Raw genomic sequence first — 16,247 nt, forward strand, 5'->3', positions numbered from 1 at the left:
TAATTAACTCAGATGTTGACAAAAAACAGAAGCTTTCAAACACATGACATCATATGGGCAGTCCAGAATTGTTTAATGGTATAGTAATCTTAGTGTATGTAAACTTTTGACTTTGCAGTAAGTAATAAAAATGCCTTAGAACATTCTTTCTCTCATTATTCTGGCATTTGGCAAATAATAATTATGATAATCCTAATGGGCCTAAAGTTTATTCTGATTTCATGTCAGACATTGAGAAAAACACTATATAAAAAGACACACATGCATGTATGTAAACTTCTGGTTTTAACGGTGTATAGCAAGTATAGAATGTTTTCATTTTTTTCCCCCACAGATACAAGTTGTCCTCTATATATACACATTATTCATGCTAGAATAGTCCATGAGAACAACAATAAGATGGTGCAAAAAGGTGTAAGTCAGTGGAAACACTTTAGATAAAACAAAAAAGTGCAAAAAGAAAAACAACACGAGCAACATCCATAATGACCGTCATATTACTACTGTCGTGTACATTACAATATTACTTAGTGACAGTGCCCATTTTGGCTTTACTCAGACATGTGTCACTTTATGTGGGAATAACTGTACGTAGCCAAAAACTAAAACACCATAAGCACTGTACAGAGATACATTATAGAAGGAAGAACAGGACACATTTTAGTTGTTCACAATTTATTACTGTTTAGCTCCTGCCCCGATGCATATAACACAACAAAGTTTGGTAGAATAGGCCATAGAATATCTAAAAATACATCACAGGATTAAATTAATAAACAATACAGGCGTTGGGGCAGGCAAAGATATCTCAATAAAAAGTGAACTGCATGAGATAATAGGATACCAAAACTGAAAGATGAACCACAATGTCATCAGTAAATGCATAAAATTCAAAAAGGAATCAAGTATACATGGTTTTTAACATATGGACATTGTAAAACACCTTTTACAGTTATTCTGAAATGCCTTGCATGTGCGCCATTGCTTCATAGAGTCTCTATACCAGGGGTCCCCAACTCCAGGCCTCGAGGGCCGCCAACAGTGCATGTTTTCAGGATTTCTTTAGTATTGCATCGGTGGTAATGTGATCATCTGCACAGGTGATGATTCCAACCCCTGTGCAATACTAAGGAAATCCTGAAAACCTGCACTGTTGGCGGCCCTCGAGGCCTGGAGTTGGGGACCACTGCTCTATACTTTATTAGGTATTAGCCTTTAAGTTTAAATTGCAATACCCCTCCTAACCACATGGTATGCTGTTAAAAGAATCTAAGGCACAATCATCCAAACAGGGATTACTGTCAACATATAGTGGTAGAAATGTGTACTTTAATCACCTTAAAACCATTACATGCATTCTATATGTATTTTCCAATATATATGCAAGTAGTCAATGGACATAGGCACAGTATAAAACCAATGTAGTAATTAATAAGTGTTGTTTTATTTTATTTCTTTTAATTACATGGCAAAATGTACTGGTCAAAACCCAGCAATAACCAGATTTTGTAATTAGATCTTACAAAATGGGGGTGAAATCTGCCAGTAGGCTATACGGATGTGGTAATAACACTGATTTATGCTCCAACCTAAAACGAATATATCAAAAACGTGTTCTGTATAAAATTTAGCACTTTGTAAAATGTATTTCACATTATTGCTATTTTATAAAGACCTGCTAGATAACGCAACAACTGCTGCATTGTGATTTTAGATCATTTGTGTATATTTACACATTTCCTGAGTATTTTTACTTTAATGAAGTGTAAGTAGGTAGTATTTAGTGGTTCCTTCTTATTTTTAACTTAAAATTAATAATCCATGGAAAACTTTACGTGAACAATCACATTACCAAACCTTAAACAGGTTCTCCACTTAGCTCAATCTTTAAAAATACCAATCCATTAGTTGTCATAAATATAAAAAATAAACATAAACCTCACACACAAAACAGGAAGAACTATTAATCCCTGATTAATCATAACTGGGGTTTGGCACAGTGGTGGGAGTAGTATATAACAGGCAACCTCTTTAAGAATCTCATGACAGTGACATTGCTGAACATAATACTAGGGTAAAACGATGTGGAAAGAAACAGAAAGCTATGGCCCCCAGTCATCAAAGCTTTTACACCAAAAAACTGGTGTAAAAAGGCTTTGAAAACTTGCAACAAAACATTGAGACTATTGTTTTTCTTTCACGCAAGCGGAGCGAAGGAGTGACGGGGCATTGTTAGCCCCACTCATCAAATTTATGACATGTGCCACAAATCTTATTCCAGTCCACCACTGGAGTAAGAATTGTAGGGAGGCGAATCACACTTTGCACTTTGCCCGAATTACGGTAAGTGCCTCTGCCTACACCCTGCGCCGTTATCTAGACTGGTATGAAAAACTCCAGTCTTCATGAATCAGGACCCTTTATCTTTTTGTATATCAATAGTAAGTTTCTGTATGTAGCTATAGTAAATCTCTATGTGGCTGAAGCACCATTGCAAATTAATAAGTTGTATGGCTACAACTTATATGAAGTTTTCGCCTGGTAGTCAATGAGGCAACATTCTCCTCCCTCCTTCCTTGTTCTTCACCTACAGTACAGAACACGTTCAAGAAAACTTCTTCAGCAACTGAATGATTTCGTTGTACATCCGCTCCGGAGCGTCCAGGCCCCAGATGAAATCCAGATGTTCCCAGTCTGGAATCTCTTTGTGGTGAACCAAGTTACTGACTTGAGTAAGCAGAAGTGCCATATCTTTACGATCAGCCAACCAGTCACTGCCTCCACTCCATAACGCAGTGGGAATCTTCATGTCCTTTACAGTGTAAAAGGGGGGCACAGTCTAGAAGACAAAAGTCAGCAAGTAACAGTCAGGTTTGGAAAAAAAAAATGCAAAAAGCCAACATCCTCGTCTACTAGTGACCATCATATTCCTGCAGTCATGTACAATGTAATATTAACCCCTTTCTGACATTGTGCGTAATAATACGCCGATGCCGGACACCCTCCCTTTGATGTGGGCTCCAGCGGTGAGCCCTTATCTTTTCCGGCACATGTCAGCTGTTTTGAACAGAATCATAATGGCGGGTCAGTTTTAGCATTTAGTGAACATAGTAAAAAAGCAAAACAAAAACAACTGTGGGACTGCATCTTTTTTGCAATTTCACGGCACTTGGATTCTTTTTCCTGTTTTCCAGTACCCGATATGGTAAAACCAATAGTGTCGTTCAAAAGTACAACTCGTCCCGCAAAAAAACAAGCCCTCACATGGCCATACTGACAGAAAAAAAAAAAAAAAAAAAAAAAAAATATGGCTCTGGGGAAAAAGGGGGCAAAAAAGCAAAACACACAAAAGAAAATACCTCCGGTCATGAAGGAGTTAAAAAAGGGGTCATATCTATCTACCCACGTGCAAGTTTTGGGATAATAATGATTCAGTACCTGGTTGTAATGGAGAATATTACCCTTTATTCCATAGTCAAAACTCTTAAGTTCACCACTTTTCACTGCCTAAAAAAAGAAGAGGGATACATTCAGCCATTTAGTTTAGATACAATGAGCTTTGTTATATCCATTTGGTCAGACGCCTCTCAATCAGCCAAACCAGATCTCCACTTTGCACTGACGAGGGGCAATACCCCGAAACACAGTGTCTGCAAATTGAGATTCTCGTTTGCAGGGCTGGCTCCAGGTTTTTGAGGGTCCCGGGCGAAAGAGTCTCAGTGGGCCCCCCCTTTAACACATACCCCGATTCATGATCGCATATAAACACAGCCATGTAGTATATAACACTGCCCACGTAGTATATAGCAGCCCACGTAGCATATAGCAGCCCACGTAGCATATAGCAGCCCACGTAGCATATAGCAGCCCATGTAGTATATAGCACAGCCCACGTAGTATATAGCAGCGCAGCCCACGTAGTATATAGCAGCCCATGTAGTATATAGCAGCGCAGCCCACGTAGTATATAGCAGCGCAGCCCACATAGTATATAGCAGCGCAGCCCACGTAGTATATAGCAGCGCCACTCACTCAGGCACTGGTAGGACTAGGAACTCCTCCTGAATCTGCCTCAACTCAGCAGCAGGGCAGCCAGCCAGGGGCGGAGAGCAGAGCAGAGAACGTGCTCTCTCCGCCCACAAACAATGTCACACTAGCTGCCTTCTCTTAACCCCTATGTGTGACTGCCTGGCTGCACTCACTGAGTGAGAAGATGCTTGTGTCAGAGCTGGCACATAGGGGTTAAGAGAACGCAGCCAGCAGTGACTTTGTGGGTGGAGAGAGCACGTTATCTCCTGCTCTGCTCTCCCAGCTGTATCTATGACAGCTGAGTGGGCCCCCCTCTCTCCCCCGGGCCCCGGCATTTGCCCGGTGTGCCGGGTGCCGACGCCGGCCCTGCTCGTTTGGCTATTATCCTAAGTCATGTGACAAGGCTCGTTAAAAGGTCGACATTGACTGTTAGGATTGCTACTTCCAATAGGTGGCACTAGAGTTCTAGTCCTCTTCCTCTCTGAAGAGACAATTTGCACTCACATTTATAGAAATCCCATGCCCCTGTGCTTCTATTTGACGCTGTGTAGTCACCCGCACCGTGGGTTTACGAGCGGCAGTGGGTAAATTTCTGTTGCGGAGATGTGGTAAATCTGCATTGTTCAGAGAACACATGCATATTTACCTGCACTTACCTGCGTGATTAGAACGCAGCGCTTTGGAAAATAGTGCGTCACAAGCGCTGCTACTTCCTGATCGTGGGAACGTAGCCTTACAGACGTTGTCCTTGGGGGGGGGGGGGAGAGATCTGAGCCCAGGACCCCAGCGCTGCAAGGCTGCAGTGCTAACCACCGAGTCACCGTGTAGCGCCGAACAGCTGATTATCGGGAGCGCTCCAGGTTACCCATGCAGCTATTCGGTAAGCGATATAGCTATTCGGATAAGCACTTATCCAAAGCCATTCGATCAACCCTACACAGTGTCAATTTGGCCACTGCCTTGGCAGTGTATTCTTTATTATGCCAGATGTACCGTTCCTTTGTTCAGCAGGTCATGGGACATGAGTCATTGTTTCATATGAGACTGTCCGTTGACCCTTGTATTGTTAATTTGTGGAATGCTCAGCCCCCTGTGGTGTATTAGTATGCACAGCTTGGAAGAAAAATATGCAGTCTAATTGAACAATGAGTGATTACCTCTCCCCAAATTTCCCCAATGCTGTGGGACAATGCCCTGAAATGAGTGATGTGGGATATAAAAGGGCCCTGCTTCTGTCACCAGTGTGATTCTACAGGATGTCAGTCCAAGAGCCACAGTACCAGCTAGCGGAAAATAGATTTGCTCAACTTCCCATCACTGAGCCCACAAAGTCATTTGGAGAACCCAGGTTGGGACAACCAGGTCACCACATATCTCGCTGTGCTTGTCAGCTTCCTAAGCTTGACGCTACCTCTTCTCTGTGGGTGCCCACCTAGAGCGGGGTGCTACTGGTTGGGGTAGTTGGCCCAGAAGTCATGGAAGTTCTTCTCCATGGTGAGCCAGCAGAAAGGTGAGACTTAGTCATTTGCACCATCTTGTGTACTTGATGGGAATGTTGTTGACTGTTGGAGATCCAATAACGTCTTAGCGGAGTGTGGTATCCGCACCCTGTGTAGTGAGAGTAGTGTTCTGCCCAAGGGGAAGGACTATAGGAGTTCAGTGGGATGAGCCCTGACCCGTGCTGCCTTTCTAAAGACAGCCAGGCCAGCCGGCAAGAGCACCCACTGACCCTCATGTATCCACAGTCACGGCCTCCTGGGAAGCCTAGCCACAGGTTGGTCTTTATAGAAGCACAGTAAAGGCTATCTTCAGTATGTCCATGGTTGCCATGGAACGCCACAATTGTCTTGATGCGATATGGGAGTAATGGTTGGGTGGAATGGTGCACATCCCCACAGCACGCTGTAAATACTATTGTTAGAGACTGGCAGCAGCACTTAAGGAGTTAACAGCAGTTCCTTGCGGTTACAGGCATATCCTAGATGTGCAACACAGCCTGCATCTGCCAGGTATGGCGCAGGTTCAGTTCCTGAGTCCACATAATATATTTGGAACAGACATAGGATATACCAGAAGGTCCAATATCGGGGATAGGGCTACATTAATGTTTATTTATATGTACAATGGGTACGGAAAGTATTCAGACCCCTTTAAATGTTTCACTCTCTGTTTCATCGCAGCCATTTGATAAATTCTAAAAAGTTAATTTTTTTCTCATTAATGCACACTCTGCACCCCATCTTGACTGAAAAAAAACAAACAAACAGAAATGTAGTAATTTTTGCAAATTTATTAAAAAAGAAAAACTGAAATATCAGATGGTCATAAGTATTCACACCCTTTGCTCAGACACTCATATTTAAGTCACATGCTGTCCATTTCCTTGTGATCCTCCTTGAGATGGTTCTACTCCTTCATTGGAATCCAGCTGTGTTTAATTAAACTGATAGGACTTGATTTGGAAAGGCGCACACCTGTCTATAAAAGACCTCACAGCTCACAGTGCATGTCAGACCAAATGAGAATCGTGAGGTCAAAGGAACTGGCCAAGGAGCTCAGAGACAGAATTGTGGCAAGGTTACAACAGAATTTCTGCAGTACTCAAGGTTCCTAAGAGCACTGTGGCCTCTATAATCCTTAAATGGAAGAAGTTTGGGACCACCAGAAGTCTTCCTAGACCTGGCCGTCCGGCTAAACTGAGCAATCGTGGGAGAAGAGCCTTGGTGAGAGAGGTAAAGAAGCGGAGCTCCAAAGATACAGTACGGAGATGGGAGAAAGTTCCACAAAGTCAACTATCACTGCAGCCCTCCACCAGTCGGGCCTTTACGCAAGACAGTGCAAGACATATGAAAGCCCGCACAGAGTTTGCTAAAGAAAACACATGAAGGACTCCCAGACTATGAGAAATAAGATTCTCTAGTCTGATGAGATGAAGACAGACCTTTTTAGTGATAATTTTAAGCAGTATATGTGGAGAAAAGCAGGCACTGCTCATCACCTGCCCAATACAATCCCAACAGTGAAACATGGTGGTGGCAGCATCATGCTATGGGGGTGTTTTTCAGCTGCAGGGACAGGACGACTGGTTGTCAAGTACAGAGAGATCCTGGATGAAAAGCTCTTCCAGAGTGCTCTGGACCTCAGACTTGGCTGAAGATTCACCTTCCAACAAGGCAATGACCCAAGCACACAGCTAAAATAACAAAGGAGCGGCTTGAGAACAACTCTGTGACCATTCTTGACTGGCCCAGCCAGAGCCCTGACCTAAACCCAATTGAGCATCTCTGGAGAGACCTGAAAATGGCTGTCCACCAACATTCACTATCCAACCGGACGGAATTAGAGAGGATCTGCAAGGAAGAATGGCAGAGGATAGCCAAAACCAGGTGTGAAAAACTTGTTGCATCATTCCCAAGAAGACTCATGGCTGTACTAGCTCAAAAGGTGCTTCTACTCAATACTGAGCAAAGGGTCTGAATACTTATGACCATGTGATATTTCAGTTTTTCTTTTTTAATAAATTTGCAAAAATTACCACATTTCTGTTTTTTTTTTTTGTCAGTCAAGATAGGGTGCAGAGTGTACATTAATGGAATTGCTTCCTTACCTGAGCCCAGTGGATTATATTTTGCACAGATGTTCCGGATGGACAATGGGTGGAATATACATTTACTCGACTCTAAAAGAAAGAAAATAAAAAAAACACTTGCTGCTTAAAAGAAAGAATGGGACTCACACTACAAAATGGCAATTTTCAGTCAATTCTTGCCAAATAAAGCCAGTTATTTTGTTTCCCAGATACTAAAAACACAAAACACACTGAATTGATTTAAAAATGTTATAACCCGCTATAAATGCTTGCCTATTAACATGGGCTATTATTTCACCTGCATAAGTGTCTACTTAATGGTACTGTCCCTGGCCATCAGCCCCAAATTCTTTAAGGCTCATACCCGCAGCTATATAGGGCTAGCAGTATTACCTATCTATATCTGCTGCCTGGCACATGGAGGCTCAGAGCTGTAGGATGAACAGGGCACAACCTCTGCTACCATGCAATGAACTAGAAAATCTGCACAGAATCCTGCTGCTCAAAAGGCGCAATCTAAGTTCTGTATCCGCCAGTCTTCTGAGCGCAGGCGAACCTCTGTGTCGTCAATGTCATGCCACAATACAGTATATACCATGCACAATTCTGTAACGCAGCCATAAAGCTTAAGTGAAATAAAAAAAATGGTTGTTAAGCTTACCATGTTGAGGTTCTTCTCGTTAAATCCACAAATAACAAAAAAAATATTGCCACATATTTGTTCAATCACTTCATGGGTGCAGAAGTGAGTGGCGAGCCATTTAATGAGTTCTGTCTGGGGTAAAAATTCCTTTTTGCCAAAAAGGTCCTAAATATAAAGAAATAAGTATAAGGTCCTCTAACTACAATGAATATGATCAAACAAAATGGTATAGAATGGGTGTGAAGAGATAATCTCAGTTTGGAAATCTCTGCTATATCCACAGAATATGCAGGGGGGCACTGACTCCCACCACTGGGAATGAAATGGTGGATATATGGGTAAGCTCTGCAGTTTTAGGAACTCCCATGGCCTTCCAAAGGTGGGACCCCGTACTCAATGCTTTGTGGGTCCCAGAAGTGAAGTAACTACCAAACCACATACTACAAAAGGTCATTAGTTGATCATTTGTCTTCTAGAACGCTCCAATATCAGGTTTCTCAATCAAAATGTTACCCCCAAATCCTTCTGGCCAACTGAACATCCTGAAAAACACAATCTATTCTACTGACCACTTGGTTAGCCATACCTTGATTACAAACTCTGGAACAATGCTCAATTTTGCCAATGGACTGCTGGAGAATTTGATAGTAGCCACAGGAGCCAGCCCAAAAAACATTTTCACTTTTTTTGCCAGCTGAGGCAAACTTGAAAATGCAATAAATCCTAGAATACAAAACACATTAAAAAAACACAATTAGTCCAGTAATCCAAATAATAACTCCAATGCTGTGCTGCAGAACTGAAAAATATCATATTATATATAAATCTGTGTGACCCATGGATTCAGTCATGTCGCCCTCCTACTGTCCTGTGTGTGGCTGCGACAGTGCCGGCTGCAGCAGAAACCTCCCTGCTGTACCTAATCTATAGTAATGCACATTATATCTAAGCCTTGGCTCCCAAGGGCTTGGGGCTTCACCTGACGGAGATGACACTGATCAGTGGGAATTAATCCTTGGGCTGGAAGCAGGATTTCTACAGGACTGATTGTTTCAGGTTCATACAAAAATGCTGCGGATGAACAAACAATCTGGACAATTATATTTCTTGATTACATTTTAAACACTTATCCTTAGATTTAATGTCCCACTACTCTTGTCTACGGGACGTGTCTGTTACTACAGCTCCTTACTACTGGTACCAGTAGTACTACTGGTACTCTAGGCTGGAGGCTAGAACATACTTATGCTAGAACAGTGACAATAATATTTTGTTTTTTCACTTGAAAAAGACGCTGGTTCAGCATCCAAATGCATTAAAGTAAAAAAACATTTTATCCACTATTGGCCAAAGACTTTTCTTCCAGAAGTGCAGCCACGTAACGTGAATCATTCCGAAAAATATAACTGTAGACCGGCCCAAAACGTAGGACCTCATGCAAAAGAAAAGCTATGGCTCCTGGAATGGGACTGTTGTCTGAAAGGACCAAGAAAGACGAGTCCTGATGGGGATAGAGACCAGGAAGCGTTAGATTACCCAACGCAGATCATAATATGTACTCTGGAGAATAAGTTTACGATCTGTCCATTACAAGTCTGGTCTGCACAATCCACAAGTTGAAAATTCACGAACATAAACTTTTATGTTCCTAGCTCAGTGCAGTCATCAGAAATGTATGTGCAAAGGACGTATATGACTGTGGATATGATAAAGTCGTATATTACGTGTACAATGGCCTTGTTCAAGAAATTAGGATTTAGAAACATGACTGGTGTTGGTTACATGCATCAGAGTTATATAGTTACGGTTAGTTCATACCTATAGTGGTTCCCTGGGAATGTCCAATGTAATAGATTTGCTCCTGTCCAGTTTTTTGTAATATAAAGTTTATGACTGCAGGAAGATCAAGCGTAGCCATCTCGTCATAGCTAGAAGAAAGCACACATTTATATTAAAACCTTCAGAATTAAAAAGGCTAATAAACATATTAGTTGTTCATTTACAGCGCATGTTTGTACTGAACATCACATCAATTACAGTAAGTGTTCTAGTCCAAAGCTGCATTTACAAGCCTGTAGGCTTCAGAGCTGAAATCTTACCACACTGGCTCAATGTCTGCACAAAATTTGCAGCTTAAAAAAAGTATAACCCATAATAAAATAATAGTAACCTTAGCCATGTAGTGCTTACAGTAAGGCTATGTTCACACGTTCCTGATTTCCCTCCTTTTTTTTCAGGACTAAAAACCGCAGCTCTTTGCAGAAAACGCAGGTCCTTTTTTTGGTGCTTTTTTGATGCAGTTTTCTATGCAGAGTCTGTGTGTTTTCTAGGAAGTTTTTTAGGGTTAAAATGGCTGAAAATACCCTAACCCTACCCCTACCCCTATTCTAACCTTAGTGGGGAAAAAAAAAAAAATTCTTAATTTTTTTATTGTCCCTACCTATGGGGGTGACAAAGGGGGGGGGGGGGGGTTCATTTACTATTTTTTTATTTTGATCACTGAGATATAACCTATCTCAGTGATCAAAATGCACTTTGGAACGAATCTGCCGGCCGGCAGATTCGGCGGGCGCACTGCGCATGCGCCCGCCATTTTGCAAGATGGTGGCGCCCAGGGAGAAGACGGCCGGACGGACACCGGGAGGCCGGGTAAGTATAAGGGGGGGAGATGAGGGCACGGGGGGGGGGGGGGGGCACCGGAGCACGGGGGGTGGCATCGGAGCATGGGGGGGTGGGATTGGGGCACGGGGGGGCAGCCACACTGCAGCGGTTCTGCACCACAAACCGCAGAAAACCCGCAGATATTTTTTTCATCTGCGGGTTTGACCTCACAATGGAGGTCTATGGGTGCAGAACCGCTGCAGTTCCGCAAAAAGAAGTGACATGGTACTTCTTTTTTACCGCGGCTATTCAGCGCGGCTTTTTTCGCGATTTTCCGCAATGTGGGCACAGCAGTTCCTGTTTTCCATAGGGTACATTGTAATGTACCCTGCATGGAAAACAGCTGCGGACCCGCAGCGGGAAAATCGCGGCGATTCCGCATTAAAAAAAGGATGGTGTGAACATGGCCTAATGCTGACCCCTTCTTCCCCACATACTCACTTCCAAGACCTTTCTGATGGTAGCAAGCTACTGGTAAGCAACCTTAAAAGTCTATGGACAGCTGACTTATAGAGCTACCTGTATCCGTATTAATGGGTTATACTGCTGGTGGTCCGACAGCTGGAATCCGCTGTGATTACAAGAACGGGGCTCTGCAAAGCCCACTCTAGAACATAATGCTCAGCATCCACTCCATTCATTGCCTATGAGACTGTTGCAAATAGCTGGGTGCTGTGCTCAATGGAGCTAGTGACAAACCTAGATAAGGATCTACCAGCAGCATTAACATGAAACCAGGAGGAACATACAGGTCAGAGAACCAATTTTATGTAATGTTTATTGGTCAGAGAAAAAAAAAAATACAGGAATTTAATCGAAATCGATTATAATATTTAAATGGCATGACTTTGGGATACATTTAATTTATTGAATAACTTTGCTGAGAAAGTGAGAAAAGGGAGAAGGAAAGAGTGCAGAGGGTGAGAAAGGGGAGAGGGTCAAAGAGAGGGGGAGAGGGTCAAAGAGAGGGGGAGAGGGTCAAAGAGGGGGAGAGGGTCAAAGAGGGGGAGAGGGTCAAAGAGGGGGAGAGGGTCAAAGAGGGGGAGAGGGTCAAAGAGGGGGAGAGGGTGAAAAAAAAACAAACTTTGGAGTATTTTAGGTCATTTAACGTAGTTTACCATTGTATAGAAAATTGTATCAGAAAGGGGGGGAGGGGGTTAGGGTGAAAGAGGGGGAGAGGGTGAAAGAGAGGGGGAGAGGGTGAAAGAGAGGGGGAGAGGGTGAAAGAGAGGGGGAGAGGGTGAAAGAGGGGGAAAAGGGTGAAAGAGGGGGAGATGGAGAAAAAAAAAACTTTGGAGTATTTTAGGTCATTTAATGTAGTTTACCATTGTATAAAGGACATGGTTTGCTTTGTGTTTTTTCGGGTATCCTTTATTGTCCGTTTGTTTTTTAAGAGAATATGTTTTACGTTATCGCAGATTGTAAACTATAAACTAAAGTAGGAATAGATGCTTTTTATTGACTATACAATGGTACACTGCTCACATTTACCTAAATGCCCAAAATTCTTCCTCATCAGGAGTGAGAGTCTTGTGTTTCCGAGACCAGGTATTTCCCCGACTATTTCCCATCCACACATCATATCCTGCATCTGCCAGGATGAAGCCCAAACTATTGTTCGCCATATTAGTGACCCAGTTGCTTCCATCTGCAAGTAGACCATGTTGCAAGAACACCACAGGCTTGGGTCCTAGAAAGTAAGAAATACATATGAAGCTACACACTGTAATAAATCAGGTAGTGCAAAGTGTAAGAGCAGAGTCAAATATGTGCAGATTTATGGGGATTAAAAAAACAAACAAAATACGAAACAATTAAGAGCCTTTTCAATTGCACAATGCCATAGTAGACCCATATGTAGAACGTGTCCCTAAATGATAGAGGGTTGTGAAATACACCACCTACACTATGACCTCCATATGCCATAGTAGACGGTAGCACAGGATTCTGTTCTCTCAGCTGATCAGTTTTCAGTTGAACAGATTGTAGCAAAACAATCCTTTGTGGTAGAAATACCAAATCTTTTCTCGTATGTAAATATGACGAGCGATACTGAAATATGATAACCTTTCACTTGAATTTTTAAAGGATTTAAAACAGACCATGTCCTGAAATTGGCGCTACTACGCTGATTTTTGTTCTGTGCCATTTCATTACAAAGTCATGCCCTTTGGTAATAGAGAGTACTCAATAGGCAAATTTGTAGAAGTGGATGTATACCACAGGGAAACTGTAAAATGTTGTTTATTCTCCTCTCTGTGCGCTTTTGTGTCTTCTTATTCTCCTCTATGTTGCTGTCCAATCAAAAAGCACGGCTGCATCATAGAGGGGAAAAAAAGCAAAAACACACAGAAAGAAGGTCTTGGCTGCAACGTGAGTATTCTCTTGAGACAAGATTAGACTCGCGTGACCACTGAGAACTCTGGAGTCACTGCTTGCTATTGGAGCACCCAAACACAAGAAAGCAGTAGCGCTGGAAATTTGCAGCATTAGAACAAATTGCTGCAGGCGACGTCCTGTGTTATTACTTTTATTTTATGCTCTGGCACGCTGGCAGTGTTTCTATCCTGTGACCTAAAAGATGGGAAACATCAACTGCGTAGTTCTGAGAGTGGTCACACAAGAGAAATCTCATCTCAGAAAAGCATGCAGGGCCAGGCTGCAGGTGTCATTCTCTCTGTGTCTGCTGTTTCCTCCCTTTATGATGCGGCTGTGTTTTGATTAGACTGCAACATGCATGAGTATAAACAAAGTCCTATAAAGAAGTTATGAGGAATACGCCCAGTTGGCTGGAGGAAAAATTTGCATATTTGACGTTACTTATTCCTCGGGGCATAACTTTTGAAAGTTATAATAAATAAAAAATAAAAAGAAAGGAAACACCGTTCCAAGGTCAGTGGAACAGCACTAATTAGAGGAGGAAGTCTGTTTAAAAAAAAAGCACGCTCATTAAAATTTGTATCCGCTTATTATATTGCAATCATCAGATTACGTAGCACTGTGTACTTACAATTGCTCATTCTATCTTTCTACCCAGATAATTCTTCTCTTTTCCATTAGGTCTATGACATGTGATTAAAAAGTGACTAGAAAATCCTTCTAAGCTCTACATAGAAAAAGGAGGTCAATTTTCCCTGTAGGAGTCATCACTCACTGCAAAAGTCCCTGACAGGAAGGGGAGGAGCTGGATCAGGAGTTGAGCGGAATGATTTCTGCAGAGACAATAGACTTCCCGTTTCTACATAGAGCAGAGAAAAGAGAAAAATTTGCTTTGTGGAAAGGAAAACTGAGCAATTGTAAGTACACACTGCAATATATTAAGAGGATAAAAACTTTGATGGGAGTAGTGCTTCTTTAAAGGGAACCTATCACGTCATTTCAAGCATCTAACCTGTCCGCCCCCAGTGCGTTGTTAGTGATGCATTGTGCATCACAAATATTTTTGTTTCATTAAAAATGGCGCTGCAATTGATGTCCAAAATGCACTTTATATATAGTTATGTTGTGCCTGCTCAGTTAGTCATAGCCGTGTGCTTTATTTTGTGTTCAGTCATGGGTGTCGCTGCCCACTCAGTTTTAGGCCGGCTTCACACTCAGCGTATGAAAATACGGTCCGTATATTACGGCCGTAATACGCTGAAAAGTCCCGAAAATAGTGGTCCATAGCTCCTCCGTAGGCAGGGTGTTTCAGCGGTTTTTGCGCATGGCATCCTCCGTATGTAATCCGTACTGCGTGTTTTTATCGCAGGCTTGCAAAACCGACATACGGATATACAAGGGATCCATGTGTTAAAAAAAAAAAAAAAAAAAAAAAAAGGGAGAGAGATTATATTATATATATATATATATATATATATATATATATATATATATATATATATATATATATATATATATATATATATATATATATATATATATATATATATATATATATATATATATATATATATATATACAGAGATCATAAGAGGGCGCCCTCTGCTGGTTGTCCTCATATGAACTCGAGCCAGGGAGCTTTCTAGGAAAGTTCCCACGATCTAGGATCAGCCAGCAGAGGGCGCCTCACCGCAAATGCAGGTAAATATAGGTCAATGACCTACTTTACCTACATTCTCCGGGGTTTTGCAGACATGAGCAATGTTGCATTAGCAAAGCTCGTGGCTGCAAAATATTTTAACCCCTTCAGATGGATTTACATCGTTGGACGTGACAGATCTGCGGAAGGTAAGGATATTGTTGGTTTATTATGTTTTTTTGGTTACAGAACGAGGGTCTTCAGTGATTGGATTGGGCATTCAATAAAATATTAAAACAACCTTTGTTTTTATTTCATTAAAATAATGTTTAAGATTGTGTTTGTGTATTTTTTTAACCCTTTACTAGTATTGGATTAATAATGGATAGGTGTCATAATTGACGCCTCTCCATTATTAATCTGGCTTAATGTCACCTTACAATAACAAGGGTTAATGCCACCTTCATTACCCCATATCCCACCGCTACACGGGAATGGGAAGAGAGTGGCCAAGTGCCAGAATAGGCGCATCTTCCAGATGTGCCTTTTCTGGGGTGGCTGGGGGCAGGTGTTTTTAGCCAGGGAAGGGGGGGGGAAATAAGCGTGGACCCTCTCCAGGCTATTAATATCTGCCCTCAGTCACTGGCTTTACTACTCTGGCGGAGAAAATTGTGCGGGAGCCCACGCCAATTTTTTCCGCCATGTAACCCCTTAATTTACTAGCTAGAAGGGCCAAATTTTGCATAGACACACTACTAACATTAGTAGTGTGGAATATGCAAAAAAAATGGTGATATGAGATGGTTTACTGTATGTAAACCAGGTCTCATATCATGTCGGGTTTAGGAAGGAGAAAGCAAAAGCCGGTAATTGAATTACCGGCTTTAAAGCGGTCTAGCGCTGGAAGAAATATTATATATATATATATATATATATATATATATATATATATATATATATATATATATATATATATATACCTATTCTATGTGTACACATTTATTCTACCTATTCTACTGTAAGCTGTCAGTGTGATTTTACTGTACACCGCAATGAATTACCGGCTTTTCTCTCTAACACCCGCTGCGTATTCCTCGCAAGTCACACTGCTGGTCCATGTGTGATCCGTATTTTTGGGGCTTCCATAGACTTTCATTGACGTTTAATTTGCGCAATACGGTGACAAACGCAGCATGCTGCGATTTTCTACGGCCGTAGAAAGCCGTATAATACTGATCAGTTTAATATGGCAGATAGGAGCAGGGGCATAGAGAATAATTGTGCCGCATGTTTTGCAAGTTTTACGG

The 16,247-nt window shown here is 41.9% G+C and overlaps 1 protein-coding gene across 1 annotated transcript in view; it reads right to left on the reverse strand.

Annotated features, from left to right (window-relative positions):
* Positions 1-658: 658 nt before the first annotated feature.
* The window catches only part of LOC138665749 (lysosomal acid lipase/cholesteryl ester hydrolase-like), a 52,608-nt gene continuing 37,019 nt past the window's right edge, over positions 659-16,247 (reverse strand). Inside the window, exons 4-10 of the mRNA XM_069753517.1 lie at positions 12,414-12,612; positions 10,080-10,189; positions 8,848-8,984; positions 8,280-8,426; positions 7,637-7,708; positions 3,439-3,507; positions 659-2,839 (exon numbers count right to left, since the gene is read on the reverse strand). Of these exons, the coding sequence (XP_069609618.1) occupies positions 2,606-2,839; positions 3,439-3,507; positions 7,637-7,708; positions 8,280-8,426; positions 8,848-8,984; positions 10,080-10,189; positions 12,414-12,612 (968 nt within the window). The 3' untranslated portion in view covers positions 659-2,605. The remainder of the gene's footprint in view (positions 2,840-3,438; positions 3,508-7,636; positions 7,709-8,279; positions 8,427-8,847; positions 8,985-10,079; positions 10,190-12,413; positions 12,613-16,247) is intronic.

Source organism: Ranitomeya imitator, chromosome 2 (assembly GCF_032444005.1).
Source record: "Ranitomeya imitator isolate aRanImi1 chromosome 2, aRanImi1.pri, whole genome shotgun sequence".
In the NCBI taxonomy this organism is placed as follows: Eukaryota; Metazoa; Chordata; class Amphibia; order Anura; family Dendrobatidae; genus Ranitomeya; species Ranitomeya imitator.